The sequence below is a fragment of the Mycteria americana genome, chromosome 7 (assembly GCF_035582795.1).
Source record: "Mycteria americana isolate JAX WOST 10 ecotype Jacksonville Zoo and Gardens chromosome 7, USCA_MyAme_1.0, whole genome shotgun sequence".
In the NCBI taxonomy this organism is placed as follows: domain Eukaryota; kingdom Metazoa; phylum Chordata; class Aves; order Ciconiiformes; family Ciconiidae; genus Mycteria; species Mycteria americana.
Genome location: NC_134371.1, coordinates 18,717,952 through 18,740,903, shown reverse-complemented (window position 1 = coordinate 18,740,903; position 22,952 = coordinate 18,717,952). Strand labels below are relative to the sequence as shown.

Sequence of the window (22,952 nt, the reverse complement as noted above, 5' to 3'; positions counted from 1 at the left end):
ACCCCCACTTTGATCTTTTTGCTAAGGAAGTAACTGGAGCACCATTCTTGTTAACTGGAGCACCCATTCTTTCTCAGAAAGTAAAAGAAGTCAGAGAAGGCACTGCAAGGAAGCAAACCTGTATTATCTGCAGTTTGTGAAGCTTTTCTTGTCCTGTCCCATGGTACCTACCACAATCTCTGTTGTGACCAAGGAAAGAAAACTTGTCCCCACACCTTCTGCTGGGAAGGAGGGGCAGAAGCAGAAGATAGCTCTCCACAAAGCAAGTTATTGCAGTAAGCAGCAAGTTCTAAGATTTAAAAATAAAAAACCACAAACCATACACCACACTTTTGGATAGGATTATTCTATGCAGAGGTTGTTTATCCAGCTTGATCCTTCTATTGCTGTGTCACTCTGTGGCCATATGTTCACGTTTGATATCTCTCAAATGTGTGTGCGCGGGGGGGGGGGGGGGGGGGGGGCGGGGGGGGGGGAATGGATGGATGGGAAATATGCCAGAGTTGATACATTCAGAAAACCAAACCAGCTACTTGATTTTTTTGAAAGAGCTCCATGTAGAACTAGCAGACAAAAACACAGGAACGCCATGAAAGCATAGAGATTCTGTAACTGAGTTATTAACATTCAAGACAACTGATATTTCAGAATGGGTTACAGAACAGAGAGAGAAAAATACTAATTTAACTGTTAGATCAATTAACAATATCACCTGCTATCTAGTTTTGATTGGCCATTTTACTGAGCTGACTTTCCAAGTAGCCTGGCATAGTTTTGTTGAAGGAAAACAAATATTGCAAATTTAAAAATCTGAAGAAACCATTTCTTAGTTGAAGGGGAACAGCTTTTAGATAAAAACACATTAAGCAATTTTGCAGTGCACAGCAACCTACTTGGCTTACTTCTAACTAAGTTTTTAAAATGGTCCAACACCACTAAAATAAGATTAAAATTAATTGCATTAATACCACAGGTGAGAGCTAATAGGGTCTCCAGTAATTTCAAGTGGCCATGAAACTGCAACAATGAAACAGATACCATAAACAGAGGCAATAGTAGTTTAGAACAGTCAGACCGCTAAGAACAGGTCAGAGGAGTTGACAAAGTGGCTCTGGTGACACTACAGGTGTTGCCAGCAGGAAGCATAGTTCGAATTTAAGTGCAAGATCTCAATTTGATAGAAACTCAGACTTCATCTGAACAAAATACACTAAGTAAAGAGTTTTAAAAAAAACAGATGGTACAACTACATTAAGTTTCTCCATCGACTTAAGTTACCTAATAGGAATCTAGTTTATTTAAAACTACAAGAATAGTTTTAACAGCTTTTGGCCAAGTCTGTGACAGAGGAAAAAAAGCCTGATGCACCCAGGGAATACTTTACTCCAGACAACCTCTGGAAGCAATAAAGTATAGCAACAAGTGTGTTCATTGCAGTGTATTTTGAAAGTGACAGATTGAGATTACTTTGCTTGTCACTTCAGTGGAGTCTCATAGGCAAATTTACATTTATTTTAAGCATTCAAAAATTAACTCATTACTACATTTGTATTTACCTCAAGTTTCCAAATATTCAGTCTCAGGTTCTAGCTTACTTGAGTTCATCTACATACAGCACAGCTAAGTCAATCTTCCATGCCCATTCTGTTCCAACTCCAGTTCAGTTTCAGCAGTATGTCAAGAAACCCTAAGCTATTAAAAAGGAAAAAAATTCCCATCCTTACTACTGTGACCATAGTGCTTGAGTATTTGAACATTAATGAAAAGCATTTAAGCGGTACCATTCCTTCACATACTACATTCCACAAAATTCATCTTTCCTCTTCACAGTTAACCTGACGAGAGCTCAGTTTCCACTCTCTCCATGGAGTATTTAAATTTGAAGATTGAGGTGTGCAATGGCATTTCTTTTAATACTTCTTCCTATTATAATTACAAAGTGCTGATGAAAGTTTTGAGCTGGAGTCCTGTTGTCAAGAGTCTAGTATAAAACATGGCTACATTCAGTTGCAAGTCTACAAATACTTGAGGTAAATGAGAAATAAAGAGTATGCAGTAGAACTATATCAACTTAAAAGTTGTCATACAAGAAATTTGAAGAAAGCATATTTGCTATCTTATTTTTGGCAAAGAAATATATTGGTTCTTCTGCCAAGCTTTTTGGAACTGAGTAAGGGAATGAAACCAGCTTCTTTAATCCATAATCTTATGCTATAATGCAGGCCTTCATTTTTATTACCAGTGTTTTATTGTAGAAAGCTACCTGCTAAATAAATCAGGCAGAATACTACCAGAGTAAGATATGGCAGCACGCATTGTCATTACATAAACATGAAAGACATTGTGAAATAGACTGTAGCAGATCTTTAAAGCACAACTTTTAACACTTGGAATCCTGGCTTAAAGTTTGCCAAAGTTATGCAGCTTCCATCACTTTATATGAGACACAGTTGAAATGGTGTTTTCTCCAGAAGTTTTCTAATTAACTTCAAATCAAGTTGCATTTTTATGTATACCAATGGTATTCCTGCCCCTTCCATTACTTGAATCCATTTATTTTGATTACTGGTGTTACTTAAAGATCTGAAACCTAGCCACCTAGCTGTGCAGCTTCTTCTCAGGTGCTATTCACTCAGGCTTATTCACACAGACTATGACTGTCTGCATGCTCTTGTTCAAGTCAGCGATTTCTCACCTTTCCCTCATCCCTTTATGATGGATGAGTTCATTAAGCTATTATACCTGAAACAAACACAAAAGTCAAAACAAGTGAAGTTTTAAAAAGAAATTACAGTTCCCAATCAGCAACTTGATTATAGTGGAGTATATCCGCAAAATAAAGATGAAAAGAACATTCACTCTCTAGGAAGAGTTTCAAGTTTGCATTCAGCATACAGCCAATTAATATCCACCTTCAGTTACTTTCTTCGTTAGCTCTCTTTAAATGCATAGCCACATCTCACCTGTGATCAGAAGATTCAGTTACATTGCACACACCTTCCAGGAAGGGACACTCTCTATACTGAATAAGCTAATTACATAAGGGGTTTGACATTAGAAGATACAGAACCTTATTAACATGGATAAGATGCCATCTTTTAGCCCTGATGTCAACCACATCTTACAATATTATCTTGTCCAAAAATAGACATCTACCACAGATTCATATTCCACAAAGGTATGATGTAAAGGCAGGTTCTCCTCACTAACTCCAGGAGTTAAAGTAAGCATCTAATCATTATACCAGCATCAAAGACATTTAACACAAGTCCCTTGATTGTTTGGGAGGGGGAGTGTGTGTGCATATGTGCGTGTGTTTTTCTTTTCCCTTTTCTTTGGGGCAGGAGGAAGGAAGGAGGGAGGCAGGCATGGGGGATGTTGAAGTCCACCATCACTAGTGTTACTATGCATTGTTTACATCTTTCCTTTTTTGGTGCCTCAACTCATTTATATTGCTCCTGAAAAATTAATGTTTTCAACTTAGAAGATACTACATAAAAATGTATATTTGGTTTCCACACTTATTTACCTGTACTTCTACTTTTACATCTAAGCAGTCTTGGACTAAGAGAGGAGGTACAGAACAGACTTCAAGCACATAAAAGCCCACAGTACAGAGAAGATCATTTCTCCTACCCAGAGTGGCTAAGACAAACCATAACAAGCTCACAGCAAGGCAAACATGACAGATGTTAGACATGGAGAAAGATGAGAGAGAACAAAACAGCATGCATGCTTTCTAAAAGCAAAGATAGCATAAGACTAGACCTAGTTACTTTGGAGCATAAGCACGTACTAGATGACCTATGAAGGTTTGTCCCATGCCTATTTTTCCTAATCGTTTTACCTTTCGGAACTACCGCTAAAAATCAATCAAAGTGAAAATTCTTCATTATAGTTAATGCTCTGCATTAACAATTGATATTAACCATGCTTTAAACACACAACAGTAGTCAGCCACAAATCTGAAGGAGATGCACATTGCTAGTATTGAGTCTAATGCTTGTCTCATGACTAGACAGCCTTCTGAAAGTTTAACACCTTCGTCTGCAAATAACACATGTGCATCAGAAAATAAAGAACATATTTGTATTCTTTCATTTCCACCCTCACAGCAGTCTAGCAAATAGTTGCCCTTCTTTACACTAAGTTTACTTATTTTGATGTTATGCAATAAAACAAGGATTGTCAGTAACAAGTTACTCTGAAAGAAGTATAAACATGAAATATACCTGCCTTTCAGATCTTAAAAGCCCCTCCTTCTTCAAGAAGCACCAGGGACCCCAGCTTCCATTTTGAAATACCAAATTGCTCCCTACAACTCAAGGTTCACATTCCAAGAGATGACTCAGGCCCTTTCATACCTTTTAAGAAAGTCAAATCTTTGCAGTTCAGCATGCGCACTTTATTGTGGACACCATCACAAAGCAGACCAATCCATTCAGAAAACACTGAAACTGTGATTTCCCCCTGCTCCGTAACACAGCATTGTACTGCTACACATCATAGACTCCTTCCAGTTTCCTCTCCACACATACCTTTGTAGGTTTGTTCGTTTTATTCCTTTCCTATCACTCAAGAAGATGGAGCTATTAGATCAGTACAGTGACCAATGAAGAACTATTTATTAAAGAGTAGACAAAGTCAAGTGGTGAGCAGGGCCAAGTGACCTCCAGAGGTCCTTTCCAAACTGGCTTACTCTATGAATCATGACAAGAGAGGCTTTTTTGGAGCCACCAAAGGCAGCTATGGCTTGAACATCATTGCTAGCACTTCTCATGCATCTTTAATATTGAAGTCCAGTATTAGATCACTGTGATTAACTCTGTTGATATACACCTAACTTTTCCAGTTTTTCCAATACAAAAAAGTCTTCAATTCAGAAGTTGAGTATCTATTGCTCTTCTACATGGCAGTTTTCTGCCATATTTGTACTGAGTATGTTCATGAGTCAAGTAAGACTGGCAACAGTCAGTACATTGCAAGACAAGCCTTATTATAGACAGTGAGAGTAAACAGATTGGTTATGTGTGCTCAAACCCCGGCTGCCAGACAGAATTAAAGGAGAACATGACTGCATATTTACACAGTTCGATTCTACCAACTTGATGAGAAAATTTTTATCACATGGCAGGATTAGGAGAACAATTGCTCTTCAAAACTAACCTTTGCACTAAAGTAACCATCACTGGTATCTGAAAGCTTGCAGCAGAGAAGCTAGTTGACTTCGTGCTGTCTTTCACACTGACTGTACACTTGATATCATGTGTAGCTAGAAATTTTCTACTTACAGAAGATTGCTGAGTTCATGTTTCAAAGTTAATCATTTTCTTAAAAAAGACATCCTGAAACAAGCAGCTACATACCAGCATGTTGTCATACTTGATCACCAGTGAGAAGTCTGAAAATAGTTCTGCTCCTTGAGAAACACATTATTTCATGTAAATTGAAAAAAATCAGGAGGGGAAAAAAGGAGTTGATGTGACTTTGTTTTGTAGTTACCAGCCTCATGTCCCAAATTAAAACTTAGCTATGAAAATGCTCAGCAAGAAGTTGGTTCATATACTGCCATAAATCTACTATGATACTATATATAGATTAAAATATTAAGAGCAAAGTCAAAGTAAGTACTACTACTTCAGAAAAATAAACCCACTGACCCAAAGGTAACCTGTTACCCTACCAAAACATTCAGATGTACTATTACCTTCAGAGTCAGTACTGAATGGGGCAGTGACAGTTTGATGAAGAGTTTCCACTATTAAAAATGTCATAGAGTCCACAAAGTGTTTTATAGGGAGTGTTACTAATTTGACAGGTGATGAACAGGACACAGATCATCCAACAGGCCAATGACAGATCCCAGAAGCATTCCAGGTTAAGTTTTTGACAATATGATAGTACACCATGTTGTACAACTTCAAGATTTGATTATATTTTGTCACAATAATTTAGTCTTAGTGTGACAGAAGACAGACCTGTGATCAGAAATGTTCTACATGATGCTTACTAATTAGCTTGTTAGAAAATATAGCATGGCCTATAAATATAAAATTAACACCGATAGTTCTGAGATTCCCTTACGCTGCAAATTAAGTACAAACATGTAGGTTAGTCAACCAGTAACTTTCCTACTCATGCTTCAGCTTCATTGCATAGAAACAAAAGGAATTTAGTCAAGTTACCTTCCTGGATTGTCTCAAAGTAAATAACTGTACTTATCAGTGCTGTAAGAACCCACACAAAAATTCATCATGGTTTCATTCATGACATGAAAGTCAACTTTTTTACGTTTTTGCTAAACCGCTGCAGAAAGACTACAGTGTCTTTGTTGCCTATAGCTTTGGACCTCAAATTTAGGAATGATTTTATAAGAACAAGTTTTCATTACAATTTTTTTCTATAGTATTTGCATTCTGTGTTTGAAGACAAACAGTCAAAGTGCAATATAAGAAGCAAAATAAAAAATGAATTTGTGCATGATTCTTGATCAAGAATGACAGTTCTGATTATTCATTTACTGGTAAGATACACGTTTGTTTCCCTAATGGTCACTTTGGCCTGAAGAACTTTTTTTGCAAGACATCAAAAGACTCCATTTTCATAAGCCTCTTACTCAACAGGTCGGCACTCCTACTGAAGTAGATCTGCTATATTAATAAGTAGTAATGCCACACTGTGGATGACCTACAATTTTTCTGCTAACAGCTAAGACCTGTTTAGGCTCCTACCTATGGAGCCATCTGGAGACTGAAAAACATTCAGACTTAAAGTTTAAATTCAAGCTTACTACTCCCAATTTTTTCAGACAGACCCTAGGAGTGTAAAAAAAAAAAAAAAACCACACACCAAAACCAGATTACCTATATTTCTACCACAACAACAGGATACACCAAACAATAAAAACTAAAAATACTCTTCTATTTTAAGATCAAAAACAGTGTATATACCTAACCAAGCCATTCACAATCAGCTACATTTTACAAATACAGAAACCATTACAAGTTAAAAACATGGAAGTTTCTGAAAACTAGAAGTCTTACTTACAGTATTTACTCACCAGAACACTGCTTTTAAACTTCTTAGTTCAAATATAACATTAATTGTCAAAATACTAGCTGCAAAAACTGAAATACTAATATTTTCACAAATACATTTCATTCCTATAAATATTTATTACATAGGTTACCAAACAATAGAAAAGCATACAGTTAATTTTCAAGTACTGGTTTCATGTCCATTATGCATATTTATATATATATATAAAAAATAAAATATATTAAAAAACTTTTAGCGTAATGAAAAACTTAAAAGCCTCACAAATCTGTTTGAGAAGAAATCAAATACCAAAAAAAAAAACCCTGTACAATTAGAAGTCTAGTCTTGAGGGTGGGAGGGAAAAGAGAGAGAGAACTGGAAAGAAGAAAATATACCAGAGATAAACAGAAGTAATCACAGCAATGCTTGCTAGCTTTTAAAGTCTTACAAAGAAAGTATATCCACAGTGACAGTTCCCCTAAGAAAAGCTTGTAAAATTAATTTAAATTTAAGTCATTAGAATTCCTTTTCTTTCTCATTATGAAGGATGTACTTCATATTTGTCAGGTGCTAACTACTCAACTCCTCTTTCTGACAGCCTTTAAAGCACCAGGAAGCTCAATATTCATAACACACACACAATACATAAACTGTGGAAGCTATCACGTTTAAGTAAAGTTTTGTGTTATGGTCTTAGAACCTCTGGATCAATATTATTTCTGCTGAACAAGGCAGAAAGAAAAAAACTAAACAGTCTTTTGGAAAAAAAATATTTCAAATTAAAATTATTATTGGATTGCTACACATAATAAAACCACCCTCAAAACAAACTGCACACACTCTAAAAATGTTCCCAAGTTGCATGCCAGACTTACAGAATAAATTTAGGCCAGTACCAAGCACTCATTTCTTCCCCGTGTGTAAATGCGACACAATCAGGCCTCACATGTAGGCCTCTCTCTCCAATACAGGCAGGACCTTTGTTCGATACGTCGATGTTTTTCCCCCAAAGCCCTTGACATAACTTTCCATTCTTTCCCCTATTATTTTCCGGTTCACAGTCTAGACTTTCGGACTCCCGTTCTGTGAAAACCCCTGGCTGTCGAGAGAGCCAGTGCACTAGGAAGGGGGGGGAAGGGGGAACAATAAAAAAGTTGAACAGCAGGAAGACGGGCCTACAGGTCTGGCGAAAGCCCCGGTATCGGTTTGTTTCCCAGCCCCAGATAACCAGAGCGGTAACCAGGAGGCGGTTGGCGTCAGTGCTACCAGCACCTCAAAACTTCTCCCACTCCCCAGCCCCCCCAGCCCGCCGGGGAAGGAGGAAGAGCCAGGCAGGAAAGGCAGAACCCAGCGTTTGATCAGCCTCCAAGTACGACGCATTATGCAAGCAAACGCGAGGACCAGGCAACTTGCTTCTTGACTGAAAGCAACAAAAACATCAGCTCTAAAACATTATCTGCGAAAATAACCCCTCTTGTGGGTAGCCAGCACTGTAACTCCGACCCTACAGACGCCTCCATTCTCTTCCCACCTTCTTCCTCCCCCCCCCCCCCGCCCCAAAAGCTTGTGAAATATGGACGTCGGCCGATTATTTAGCATTTTTATCGAGCCGGGCAGGGGGGAAAGAAAGAGGAGTTGCTATTTTCTCCTTTAAGATATTCGATAGCTCCTTCAAAAAAAAAAAAAAAAAAAAAGAAGAAAGAAAGAGCCATGAGGGAAAAGGGGGCCAACCGGAGTGGGGGAGGGAGAAGACGGGGAAGGGCATACAAATCGGTACGGCAGTGTCAACACTGACACTGCCCTTTTGTATCAGCAGCTACGCAGGACCCGAAGAGGGGAGGCCGCACTCCCCCCACACGCCTGGCAGCCCGGGCGAGGCGAGACGGCGGGCAGCAGCCCTACCCGGCGCCGGGGGGAGAGGGGATGTCCCCAGAGCGGGCTCCGGTGACTGCCTGGCCATTTTGTCAGCTCCATTTCCACCCCCTCCCGCCTCAGCGAGGGCTCCCTCCCCTCGCTTCATTACACACCTCCAGGCCCCCCCCCACACACTCACCAGCGCGGCGTCGTGTCGTCCCCATCTCCCCCCCGCCCCCCCAACCGCAACAATGCTCCGGGATGGCGCTGCTCCCCTCCCCCTGCCCCGGGCCGCCGGGAAGGGCAGCTCGGCTAATGCCGGGGATGACACAACAGGCCCAGCCGCCCGGCCTGGAGGCTGCCAAGGGGCCCAGCACCACACCGCCCCGCGCCCGCCTCCCCGGCGCCCCCTGAAAGAGCGGAGGGGCCCTGGGTACCTAGTTTGTCCCGATGCGGCCTCCGCAGACACTCCGTGCCTCCCCTCCTCCCGGCAGCAGCCGCCTCTCTTCCCTTCAATTATCAGCTGAAGCCGCAGCACCGAGCAGCGCCTCGTCCGCTGCCTCCGCCGCCGAACCCCTTCCAGCGGCGCGAGGGGGAGGCTGGGGGACTACTTTCTCCCGGCACCGGGGTCCCGCCGGGGCCTGCGCTCCCCCTGGACCGACGGGCGGCCCCTGCCCCGGCTGCCGCCCCCCACGCAGCCCCCGCTGCGGCCGTGTGCGCGCCCCGCTCCCTGCGCTCGGCGGGGTCGGCGTTGGGCGGTCAGTATCCCTCCGCCGGGGTCGTCACCCCTGGGTCCGCACGAGTGTCTCCCCTCGGGTGCGGGCGGGGGGCGCAGAAGGGGAGTGGAGCCAGCGGGGTAGCGAGGCTCTGCCGGCGGCGGGGGCGAAGACCCTGCCCGGCCACCGCGTTACTACCGGCCCTGCTCCTTTAAGAGGGGGCTGGGCTCTCGGTGACCCCGCGTGATGTCCGCCTCTTCCTGGTTGCCATAGACACCGCCTTCCAGCGTCCCAAAATGGCGTCGCTGCTGGGGGAGGAAGTGTTCGAGACGCACGGGCAGGCCCCGGCCCCCAGCAAGGACTTCTGTCAGCTGCTCGTCACCCGGCGGGAGGTGGGTGCCGGGCTGCCCGCGGGCGGGGAGCGGCGTCTGCCCCGCAGTTCCCTTCCCCTCCTCCTGGTCGCCGCTTCTTCCTCCGCCGGGGAAGGAAGGCAGCTGGGGCCTGCCCCCGGCTCCTGAGGCAGCAGCGGCTTTAGTGAGGGGCCGTCCTTGGGGAAGGGCTGGTGAGGAACGGAGGGGCTCGCAGCGCCTTGCCGGGGAAGGGCGGGGGTCGCCTATTAACGCCGCCAGGTAGCGACCCGCGAGGCGTCACCAGTAAGCGCTGCTGGTTTGGCCTCCTGAGGGCTGGGAACGCTTTGCTGCAGCCTTGGGATGTAGTGTCGGTAAGTAGCTGGGGAGCAGGCAAGGGTTTGCTACCAAAAAGGGTTATTTCCTAGCATAGGTGAAAGTGCGTCTGGACGAGGAGTCTCTGTGTGCGGGAGATTCATTCTACCTAGAGTACCCCAAGCCTGTGGGAAAGGGCTCTGGGTGAGACCAGAGGAAGGGAAGAAAAAAATATCCTTCAAAACAGTGAGTTAGTAGCCTTGGGAAAAAGTATATACACATCTGTGATTTTGTAACCTTAAAACAAACTTAAGTCTACTCTCAGAAATGCCTTACAAATAAATGAGATAGTAACATCTAAAGTAAATAAATAACAAATCCTTAAGTAACATCACAGTACTTCTCCTAAGGAAAGACAAGTTTAGCTGCACTCTGAGTAAGTAGACTTAAGTTGGGGGGAAACAACAGTCTAACATCTCATTCCAGGAAAATAAAATTAAACTGCCCATCTGGGAATGGGAAGACTATGTATATTTTCCATATGGTGCCTGAAGATGCTTAGGTGTCCTGCCTTATGGCTATGTACATAACTGGTTTTCTGATCAGGGAAATAAGCAATGCTAAATATCCTGGAAGATATTTTTTTGAACTTTTTTTTTTAAATATGCTGCAAAATGTGCTATATGAATATTTTTCAGAATAATAGTAATCATTGATGAGGAATATTTGACAGTAAACAAATGAGATTTAACAAATCTGATTATGAGTTTGTAAAGTTGTGAAATAAAAATGCAAATCTTCTATAATTTTTGTTTCATTGTGACCTATTTTTGACTGGGTTGACTTTGTATGTATAAGATATGAACATAGATGCTTGTCTCAGGCTGGACATACTAATTTAGAAGTTGTGAAGTTTCAAAAAAATTTTCTGTGAAAGTTTTTAAAATGTCTAACCGGAACGAAAAAAAACATAGTTTGAAACGAGGAGGAAGTTTTTGTTTTGTTTTCCCAAAGTAAACCAAAATAGTGAACGTATTTTCTTCCAGGTATGAGGGAATTGTCAGGTTTGTAATTGAGAAATTAGAGGGAGGGGGAGGTGACAGACTGAAGTTCGGCTTCAATTCCAAATTATCTGTGTTCTGTATATTATGTGCTCCTTCTTTTGGTCCCTCTGGTGCCAAGATTTTTTTTTTAACGCACCAGTGTCTTTAGCAGTTTCAGAAGGGGTTTTGGTTTCGTTCTCCTCAAAAAATGTTTTTAAGGTAGAACTGACAAGGCAACCTTAGGGAGCTTTGACTTCCACCAAAATTGAGAGTAATTACAGTGCTGCACAATAGCTGGGACATACATGCTTTTCTGTAGCTGAAGTTTTGTAATGGGCCTGTCCTATTGACCTCATGGGAATCATATCAGTGCTGTGCTTGTTCATGGAATATGTAATTGAGTGTTGTGGGGTTTTTACCATTCATTTTTGCACTCAGATAATAAAAATAAGATGTTTCTTATTATTATTATCTTCAGTTTTTTGGTTCTTATATCGGTTTCCTGTCAAACACTTCAGATATCTATTTTTGGTTTTGTTTTCAGCTGCTCAAATATATCCTTAAAACAAACCAAAGTCAGTTAACATAAACTGTGCAAAAAGCTTTGTAACTGTCAGTGGAAGTAAGTTAAAATTATTCTGTAAATGTTTATTGTACAAAAGCATTACCAGGAAGTTAGTGTCATTGAAAAAGAACTGGTTTGGATTATTTGAAAAACTGCATTTTGGTTTTACGACGGTAAGATCATTTGAGTATGATGCAGTGAACATACGTGTTTGAATATATCACTATATCCTCTGAAGCTGACATATCTGATTCCAGCAAAACTTCCCGATTCAATCACATTTGAATTCACTATTGCTGAAAACAACTAATTTCACATAAGTAATCTCTGCAGCTTTAACTGCTGTACACGTAAAACTTCTGGATGCTAGTTAGCCTTTCTGCAGGCTATGGAATCTCCTGAGAAGAGATCTGTGTCAAAAATAGTAATTGAAGGTATACGCTTCACTGATGTGCCAAGTTATGTGTCATGTAAAATATATTTAGCCATACTGTGTTAGCATCTAGGAGGCCTAGTTGTTGGTTCACATTCCCAGTATGCTATTTTGCAGTCTCTTAATAAATAATAGTCATTGCCTGAAAGACCTTACAGTCTAAGCCTCCAACCTTGCACATAGTTACATGAATGCTGAGATTTGCTACTTTGAATAGTCCCATTCTTCGAAGTCAGTGGTTTCAAAACAGTCCATTGTTTTTCTCTAAAAACAAAAAGGGAGTTTGTGGCTGCATGGTGGATTTGTATGAAGGCTCCCATATTTCTGTGAGTGTTGCCCTACTTTGAATGGTCTACTTGGGCTTTACATGAGCAGTAAATTCAACTCCTTCAGGATGAAGTTATTAATTTACTGGGCATGTCTTACACAGCTCCATAGTGCATGTATGTGTGGTCATGGCCAGGATTTCCAGGTATCATCTGACTATCAAGTCAAACTGTCATAGAACCAGAAATCCTATACAAATACAGAAGGTCTTAAGAATCTGTTAGGGCAAAAAATTTAGTTGGACAAGGAGGCCATATCTGGGGGGAAAAGCAAGTCCATGGCACCAGGCTTTGTGTTCAAACAAGCCATGTGAAACGTCTGTGCCTTTTGTTTAGCTTTTTCCCTCATTCTAGGGAATTGACATCTTTCTTCCATCATGCAACCTGATATGTTAGGGATGTTCTCCAGAAGGTATTTTTGAAGTCTGCTACTGCCTCAAGATCAGTACAGTAGGCCCAAACTGTTGTATATTGTATAACTAAAAATAAATTAACTGGAATTGCCGTAAATTAAAAGAAAGGATGTCTCTGAGAGCAGAGTTAAGCATACACTAAGAACTTTGCTGAAGCTAAGTATAGGACAACAGTCAAATAAAGAGGCCAAGACAGACAAAAAGAGTACCTAGGGTGTGATGCCACAGGGGCACACATCCTCAGCTGTAAGCATGTGAATTATTTTATTACTGCAAAAATAAATTGGAAAACATTTATTTATTACTTTCAGTATTGTCAGTTATAATAATAGCAAGGTGTACTTCAGCATGCTTGTTTGTGTTTAACTCAAATCTAGAGAAACTAGGACACCTGGAAAAAGGAAAGCAGGGCCTGCTGCAGGCAAACAAGATATTGGAAGCAGACAAAAGCAGAGGCTACTTTGAACTCTTCTAACCAATCAAATGCAACAGTAGTTGAAAACAAAATAGCTAGAAATACACCCACTTGTCTGTGTGGATGTATTTGTGTCCAAAATGTGACAAGGAGACCCCCATGGTAACTTTTCGTTTTGCAGCAAGAGACAGCTTCCATCCAGATACAAATTCAATTACATTTCAAAATTAGAGCCATTAATCAGGACTTTATAAACAAAGGTATTGACTACTCGGTAGCAAGCATGCACTTCCATTGAGAAGTTAGGAAGGGAAGATTACCAACTAGTTTCTGCATAAGCTACTTCAAGGAGGAAGCATAAGAAGGGGAGAGCCTTGTAACTCATTGCAAATAACTCTTCTAAAAGTAGACTGTATAGAGGTTCAGATGCATAAGTGAGTATTCACAGAATACAATTCAACCAGTTGGATTGTGTAGAAGGAGAGATCTTTTGAACCATCAGTGAAAATAATTTTTTTTCAAGTAGCTCTTTTAAGGCTCCAATCATAACTTCACAAATGCAGGGAAACTATCCCACATATTTCCCCTGTGTGGGCATCTACTAGTCCCACTGCAGAAATATAAGACCGAAAGAAATTTCTTCAGGTCATTGAGTCCTAGTCCCTGCTGTTTCATCCAGCCACATAATAGATCTTCATAGCATAAATGGGTCTTGATGTGTTTCAAAGGTAGTGACACTTTTTTTGCCTTGCTACTTCACACAGAACAACTGTTCCAGATCATCTCTTCTCTGATGGTTAGAAATGCAGTTATACAGACTTAATTTACAGCTTATTTTGTGTGTGGATATCTTTTAGCTTGAATATTGCCCTTATGTGTAGGTAACAATGTTATATATATGTGTATACGTGTGTGTTTATATATAAAAAATGTTATATATAGATATATATAATAAATATGCCCTCTTGATAGGGTTGTTTTGTTTTTACAGTCTCCAGTTGTGAAACAGACTCTCTACTTCCTGGTCACTTTAGTATCTTTTCACTGCATTTCTTCCCATTAGAACTTTTGTTCTTAATAATAATAAGTCTTACTAGTGCTGTGTGCAAAGGCATTATTACTTCCCTGTTGTCTTCTGGAAAATTCTATGTGATTTAAATTTTAGGATTGTATTTAACTTTCTCTCCCAAAATCACATTAGTGACTCTTGATCATCCCTTGATCGTTATTATTCCAATGTCTTTCTTCTCCTCTGTCAACTTTCAATTTGTAACCTTTTGGTTTATGGCAGAAATTACTTCTAAATTAATGACTTTGCTATTTGTAGTTCTCAATTTTTATTTTTTTTTTCTTCTCCAGGAGTGCTTTGAGTTGTTATGGAGGAGAAGTTGGTGTACATGTCAGGATAAACATACTAAATAGAAAAACATGCTTGGCCATAAAACACGTGCTAGGAATCCTGCTAGAATTCATGGGAACAGTGGATAGTTTTTGTTCTGTGTGAGTGCGTGTAATATTACATAGAATGGGAATCTTTTTTGTCTCAAGACTGACATCAGGGATGGTAACTTGTTTAATATATGCCTTTCCATCTACCTTTCACTGGACATGTTTTTCAATCACTCTTGAAATGCCAAATTAATATTTGATATGGCAGTTATAATTTGGCAAGGTTTGTCACAAACAACAATAGACATTATCTGTTTGTACGAAGCAAGCAATAAATCATATGGCTTCCAACATTAAACATAAGATGATTTGAGATAGCCATACAAATAACTTTTCAAAATAAAATCCTATAAATTGTCTAACAGATGATAAGTATAGGTTTTGAAAAGCACATGAGAGGAATCCATATGGTGGGGTAGTGTAGAAAAGGTCGGTCGTTCATTTTGGTCAAACCAGGAATATAGAAACACACACACACCCCCCCCCAAAAAAAAAAAAAAAAAAGAGAGTCTGGTGTTTAATCTGTGTATAGGACAGGCTGATAACTAGAAGGATGAGGCTGGTAACAAAAGAAACGTAATGGGAAAATGATCCACTCAACATGTAATTAATACTAGCATCTGTCACCATTTAATGAATGCTGCACTAATCAGAGGATTTTGTCATGTTAGTAAAATGTTTAGCTACTTACCCATAAAAGGCAGGCATCATATGTATACAAAACTAATGTCGTTCTGTGCAATATTCCATATATGATCTGCTCATATAACAGTCAGGATAACTGAATTTTATCAAATATGTAACTGCGGAATTGTATGTTTAGTCAGAGATCAGCAACTAGATTCTCTAACAAAAGTATTTTACATACACATTTAGATGAACAAATAGGCAAACAGTTCTGATGACTGATCTTGTTCTTTATCCATCATTGCTCCTATTGTTTAGTGTTCACTTCTACATCTTCAATGAGTTTCTGATTAAATCAATATATTCTGAGCACAGCATATTATTTTGGATACTGAGAACTACAATATTTTCTTAAAAGATCCTGTAATTAATGGTTTTCATTTCAAAAATAAAGTTGTTTTCTGGCTTTTTTAGTTGTAAGTAAAAATTCTGAACCTACAGCACTTAAATCTTTCATTGTCAATACAATTTCAATTTTAGGAGACATCAATAAGTGATTGTTTTACTAGTTGTGGGCTGGTTGTTCTTCAGTTGTGAGTACCTTCAGGCTCTATTGAAACCTGCAAGAATAGTTCCTCCATTTTGAGAAATGGTACTGTAAAGTTAACTAAGTGTTGCCTTTGTATCTTGGGCTTGTTTTTAAGTCTTAATGATGACACTTGATATATAACCTATTTGATTGACAGAAGATGCCATTTGAAGTGCTTAAGCCAGATGGATTGGGGAAAAAAATAACAGATGTTATTATAGTAATTAAGCTGAAATTAATTTCATGTTATATGAAACAATTTTTTGCAAGACAAGTCTGATTTTAAGTAAAGATCTGTGGGACATGAACCTTTTTCAAAGTCATACTATTTTATTTGCATTTGAAACCTGAAGGGTGCCATACCAGTTATTGCCTAGCTGGACCAATTCTATTCAAGTCTCTTCTCTGACATTTCAAACGGAGAATTTGAGTTCTTAACAAATCAAAAGAGCACACAAATTGCTCTAAAGGCGGTTTAAAAAAATGATAGTTTTATTATGAGCTATTTGCATAGAGGATTTTAATTGCATAAAACTAGCAACTTTTTGTTGTTGTTGTCTTAAATTAGAATCATTTCAAGCATAGTTTGATGACTTGAGGAGAAGGAAGCCATTTTGTTCCAGCTCAGGAAATGCTCTGTTATGCTGAAAAAGTGTCTTTTCAAAATAATTCAACACTTTCATGGTAATTGTATCACACAGTATTAAGCAATTATTATCAGGAGAATGTTTGCTAAGCCTAAAATACATAGGGAAGTCTCCTTTGCTTTTTCGCTGTCTCTAATTTAGATATCTAAGTAAACAGTAGAGCTGCTTGGAAAATGGGAACAGCTTCTCTGGAGAAATAATGCTGTATTGGAAAAACATTAATATCGTTGTTGGGTGTTTCTGTCCAAAGCTAAAATATGTTGGTTTAGCAAGGTTGTAATGTTGTGTTATAGTTTGGATGCCTGATAGTATCTCTCACTTCTTCCATAATGCACCACCTCTGGATGTATGCTGTTGCTAGATCTTATCCATAAGGTTTTGGGGAAGATTTGGGAATTCTTTGGTCATGCTGCAATACTGAAGATGTAATCCAGCACAAGAACCCAACTGACATAGGAAAATTTGGACTTTTAACAACTGAAATGCAATTTGTGATGTGTCGCACTAGTGGTGTTGGCATTTCAGGGCTTTCCTTATTGGTGGATCAAGGTTTCTCTGCAGAAGGCGTCACATACAGCAATATAAGTGGTGTTTTTTTCCCTTCCCAAAAGACTCAATTCTCTCAGGTTTTGGGTTGTTGGGGTTTTTTTGGTTTTTTTCCCCACAATCATTACTAAATGCTTAACCCTGTGAAACATTCATTTATGAATTTGACATTAGAGATATAACTGATATTGAGTCCTTAAGTGTTTATTACTTGTGAAGTTCAGTTGTTTGTCAGCCTACGATAATTCAGTACTGTCATGTGGGCTTATAAAATTCCTTTTTCAATAGTGGTTGAGCTGTTATTTGAAGATGCATTGAAATATTGTCATATTAATTTAAATTAAGGTATGTTAAAGATAATAAAGTAATTTTAGTTAATTCACTATTATTTGCTATTCATCTGGTTTTCTGTATCACTGGTAGCCTAAAGATTAATTTTTTTTCTTTTGTCTGGGCTGTTTTTTGTCCACTTGTAACTAGTCTTTAGTATACAGACAGCAGTATCACACTGAATTGCAATGTTTAAGTTCCCATTTTATTTTAAGTTTTATGCATGGCTTTAATATTTGTGGCTTTCTTCAAAGGTATCATGCTTGATCTAGTTCTACTTGCCAAGAATGATTTTCAGGTCATGAAGGTGTAATAGTTTCTCAAGGTAAGCAATCACCACTATCTTCTGCTTAATTAAGTAAATGTTTCCTACTGTACCTGACCGTCAGTTTACATGTTCATTATTGTCAGTGCTTGCTCTTCCAGAGAAAGATTTGGTTATATTCTTCACTTGCCTTACTTTAGGTAGTACAGCCCTTAGCCCTGTTGCTCTCTGTCTTGGGAAACCTCAGGAGTAATTCTACTTTTGTGTTACCAAAGGTAAGTTTGTGTTCCTATCTATTGTCTTGTTTCCCTTCTTCCAGCCTCAAGTTAGGAAAATAATTATTTCTTCTTTTCTGTTGCCTTTATTAACCAAGAGCAATTTTCCTTATTTCATTTTCCACATACACAGCAGCATTCATAATGAAGAACCATCAGATACATTTACTTGACTAGGTGTGTCATATATTTATACTTTGTTCATTTATCAAAAATCAATTAAATGCACTCAGTAATGTGTTCAAGGGAAGAAAGAAGGAAAGACGAGTGGAAGGCAAAGCTAGAAAAGGATCAAGATTTTTACCTCAAGGTGTGCTAGACTATGAAAGGTCTTATCTAAAGATGTACCAGTGTAATTTAAAATTTGTTTTTAAACAAACTTGCTAAAGCGGGTCTAAACTGCTTTACGGATGCTTATTGTAAAGTTTTACTTGATTTTGATTGGGTATAAACTAAATCAATTTGTGTTAAACTGAAATAAGCCTAAATTAAACCACAGTAAAAGTGCCTGCAGCTTTTGGATGGACTTCACTAAATTAGATTAAAATTGTGCACTGTGTGCAACCAGTGTAAATGTCATTTGTTGGATGAAATCTGAATTAGACAAATTATCTGGAGAAGTGTAGTAATTAGAAGAAAGAATGCTAGTGCACAGTAAAATGATCAAAATCATTTGTCGAAAAAGGCAAAATGATACTGCAGAAGCAGAAGCCTAAGAGTGTCTGAAGCTGGAGTTCTAAATAACATAACAGGATGATAGTGTACAACAGAGTGAAAGGAATGACAACAGATGGGGATTGCAGGCAAGAGAAGCTGTGTAGCTGGAAAGCATCAGAAGAGCAAGCAGATACTTGTGACAAAAAATGCAATGTATGTTTTTGATATACATGCACATCAATTTATCACAATAGCTGGTAATGAATGGATAGACTTCAGCATTCACTAAGTTGGTGCTACAGCTGAATGGTGCAGTTGTTCCTTCCTACCCATTTTACAATGAGACTGAAACCTCCAGGTAACAAGTGTTAAGTTTAATGTAAAACAAGTAATTAAAATCAGACTGGACAAAACTAGTGTTTGAAGAAACAGAAAGAAAAAAAACTTTTCAGAGAGCATGCTACCTGTAGTACTGAGTTGATAATTGATAGAGAAAGAGGGCATACTTGTCACCACAGCTTTTTCTGAAAACACGGGTAGGAATCAAGTATATCAGAATGCCCACACAATGTGATGGATTCTTTCATGTTCCTGTCATTTGATCAGATGAAATTAAAGCTGTAAATAGACAGCAAGGGAACTTTGAAAAACACATTGAGAGTGTTAGTCTGTTCTTAAAAAGTGTGATGAGATTTTAGGGGCCAGCGCAATAGATGTTTATCAAAATTTAGAGTAAGAGATGTCAGTGCTGAAAGTGAGCTGACCACATAAGAATATAGGAAAACAGTTATCAGCAGATATTACGTTAGGCTGGTTGCAGATACATACAAATCAGGATGATAAGTATGCAAGAAGGGAGCAGTGATATGGCTGAACTAAGACTTCATCTGTAATAAAAAGGATTGCCAGATATATGCACATACCCTGCTAGAGAAGATGCAGATTCCCTAGAAAAGGACTTTCCATTTTAACATTGCTGTACTTTAGGACTTTTATACACGTAGCAGGGAGTCTGACTGTTCTGTTGGGTTTTTTTACTCTAATGAAGAAAGAAAAAAAAAAAGAAAAGAAAAGGGGAGAAGACATTTAAAGTATAGACTAGACCTGAAATTGTAACAAGGAAACCTTGAAACTGAAGTAAGGGGGATGAAACTAAAAGAAATGGTTTCAAATGAAACCTGTCAGTGTCTTCCCCATCTAGAAAGGAATGTTATGTCTTGCACTTAGCTAGTATCCTTTGTTCTGTTAAATAGTGGAATAATCTCTTTGTGGCGGTCTTATCTAGGTCTGCTTCCTTAATCATGTTAATAAATGGCAAGTATCATGCTCATAATTGAAGACTCTGATCCTTAAGAGTAATTTTTTATTCCCTCTGATAGGGTTGCTTTCCCCTCAGCACATACCTCCCTCCCTTGGGCATTGTCTCTCACTCTTCTGCTCTTGTATTGTTTCCTCTGATCTGTGTGCACAAGTCTGTATAAAGGTAGCGGTTAGCCTCCAAAGCACCTGTGCTGTAAGCATCTGTGATAAAGATCTTTAGCTTTTTTTTTTTTTTTGCTTATTTTCTTGCCTTGTTATTTGTATTTTTTTTCCCCTGCAAGCTCTGGGAAAACCAATGAGGAAAGATACTAATATAGGAATAAACCAGGTATGTAACTGAGAGGAAGGGAAGAGACCACGTCAAGGCAGCAGATTTCTTGCTCAAACATAACTACTGCATTCCCCAAAGGAAAAGACAATTATTTTTTCCAAGCTTTTTATTCCATCTTCCTCCTGTATTTTATTAAAAAGTTTTTCAGATACTTTAAGTGGAAGCCTTTGGTAATCACACACGCACATGCACGCAGAGCTAAACCCTTAGCTGAAGTGCGTTGATGTTTCTGAGTATGAGTGAAGTGGGGGGAAAAGGAACAGCTTCTAAGTTGCTACATATGAAATTTTGGAATTGTGACATTTCTTTTCTCCTCTTCTTCATGCACTTGAAGTCTTTGTTAATAGCAACTCCCAAAACGGTTTGTATTGACACCAGGAAGTCATCTTCCTTTCCATATGCCATGGTCTTTACAGTTGTACTCTACTGCAGTCACTGTTTTATTTTTGTTTGCTAACTAGATTGTTTTACCTTTTCTTGCTGTTAATAGTATTTTTTTTTTCTCCAAAACCAAAGCAGACGTAGGGGAGGGAAGTATGTGGGCTTGCACGATGACTATTGTGATCCGGAGAAGAATCTGTACAAACTTTCAAGTACACAGTATTGTCCAAAATTTCAACCTGATGGTCTGAGAGAACTTTTTTTTTCTTGTAGAACAGTTTCCTTAGCACAGAATATTAGGTTTTGCACTTCAGACTCTCTGGTATATCTGAACTGGAAATCCCATAAAAAAGATTGAAAAATGGAGTATGTCTAAAAAATGCCAGAGAGACATGATTTTTGTTTGTTTGTTTTCTCATGACTACACGAGAAGGAAACTACTATCCTGTACAGATGTGATCCTATCAGTGTAGACAAAATAGTAATTTGTATAACTTCCTGTACTATAGCAAATGCAAACATAGAATTTTGTAGCAATTGCCAAATAAAGCATGGGTGTTGTAAGCCCTACTTTAAATTTGAGAAAAAGGTAATAATTTGCCAGAAGAAGAGCAAAAAGTATCCAATTTCACAGACATAATGGGCAGCAACTAGTACCTATTTGGTTTCATATTGTGCATGCCTGAAATGTGGAATGGCATCAGTGCATGTGTTTAGTTTAATTTCAGTTTGGTGAACTCTTGCACTGTTGCAACCAGATGTGGTTCATTTTTTGTTCTTAGTCCTAGAAAGTTTTCCTTCAAAGACTTCTGGGAACGCTAAATAAATGAAAGCTTCATTAACTGCAACCTGTTGATAGGCTATTTTACCTTCTTATCCAATGGAGCAGGTCAAAACCTGCCAGCAATTTTGAGGTACACAAGTATTATTTCCCACACACACACCCCCTTGAAACCAGCATAGTTCATTCTGCCATGCTGCATTTGCTAGTGAACACTATTCACATTCTTACATATTAACCAAATCAAGACTCTCAAAATAATCTCCTTTGGCCAATCATAGCAAAGTAACAGCTTTAATTGCAAATGTTCAAAATCAAGCAGAAAAATGAAAGTTGTATTTTAAAAAAATAAAAAAAATTTAAAAAAGGGCAAAGCAATCATAACAATCAACTCTGTTTTCTTCTGTACTTTCATCTCTCTGTATGATTAAAAACTTCAAATCACACAACCCTTCCTGAAACCATCTTTCTCCAAGACTGTAGGAAATGTGCTATAAATTGTCATAGTTCTGAAATAGTTTGTGGACTTTGTTATTAAGGCCACTGGATGTTTGAAAAGAAAACAGTTGCAATGAAAGTACCACAGTTGGTTTGTTACATTCTGCAAGCTATAAAGGCTAGAGAGGCATTATTACTTTCTAGATCTTTCCAAAGAAACATGCAGGTCTGCAGTTTGTACATGTGTTGTACCTTAACAGCATTATGTGACTATTCCTCACTGCCTTGAGATTTACTCTCAAAGTAATTTCAGTAGGTCTTAAGTTTTAAGTGCATTATAAATGTTCTAATTTTAACACAAATGTATTCTATATACTTCAATAAACTGAAGAGTTTTATTACATTTGAATTTGAGTGTATCAAGAAGAAGAAATAACGGTGAACTGTGAAGATGGTCATTTAATCCAGATAAACCAGTCTTCTCTTTAAATTGCTGCTAACTTACAAGAACTACTTTTCTTATGCAAATATTAACATCCATATTTATGTACATTTGTGTTTCTTGATTACTATCTAAAACTTTAGAGTGCTGATTTTTTTTTTAATAGAAACCTGTTATAAATGGCAGGAGGCACAAATAGATACAAGTAACAATACTGATACTACTTAATTAGTCAGAGGACAGGTGGGACATTGTCCCAGAGTAGCCAGTCAGAAAGTAAAAGAATATTTAAGAAGTGACTGTATAGCAGGAATAAAAGCTTGCCTATTCACTAGCCTAGCACAGTGGAGACTTGCTTTAATTGCTGAAGTCTTCTTAATAGTGTCCTTCTACCTGTCTCATACAGTAT

At 38.7% G+C, this 22,952-nt stretch overlaps 2 protein-coding genes across 9 annotated transcripts in view; one reads left to right on the top strand and one right to left on the bottom strand.

Annotated features, from left to right (window-relative positions):
- The window catches only part of TRIP12 (thyroid hormone receptor interactor 12), an 83,476-nt gene extending 73,733 nt beyond the window's left edge, over nt 1–9,743 (bottom strand). For 5 of the 8 annotated variants that reach the window (XM_075507273.1, XM_075507278.1, XM_075507279.1 and 2 more), the window contains exon 1: nt 9,330–9,743. The gene's annotated coding sequence lies outside the window, so the exon portion shown is untranslated. Of the gene's footprint in view, nt 1–318; nt 400–7,913; nt 7,935–9,329 lie in introns of those variants that run through there. The other 3 variants (XM_075507276.1, XM_075507274.1, XM_075507275.1) reach the window with 3 other exon arrangements.
- Nucleotides 9,744–9,769: 26 nt separating this feature from the next.
- Nucleotides 9,770–22,952, top strand: part of FBXO36 (F-box protein 36) — a 30,911-nt gene continuing 17,728 nt past the window's right edge. The window contains exon 1 of the mRNA XM_075507282.1: nt 9,770–10,000. Within this exon, the coding sequence (XP_075363397.1) occupies nt 9,905–10,000 (96 nt within the window). The 5' untranslated portion in view covers nt 9,770–9,904. The remainder of the gene's footprint in view (nt 10,001–22,952) is intronic.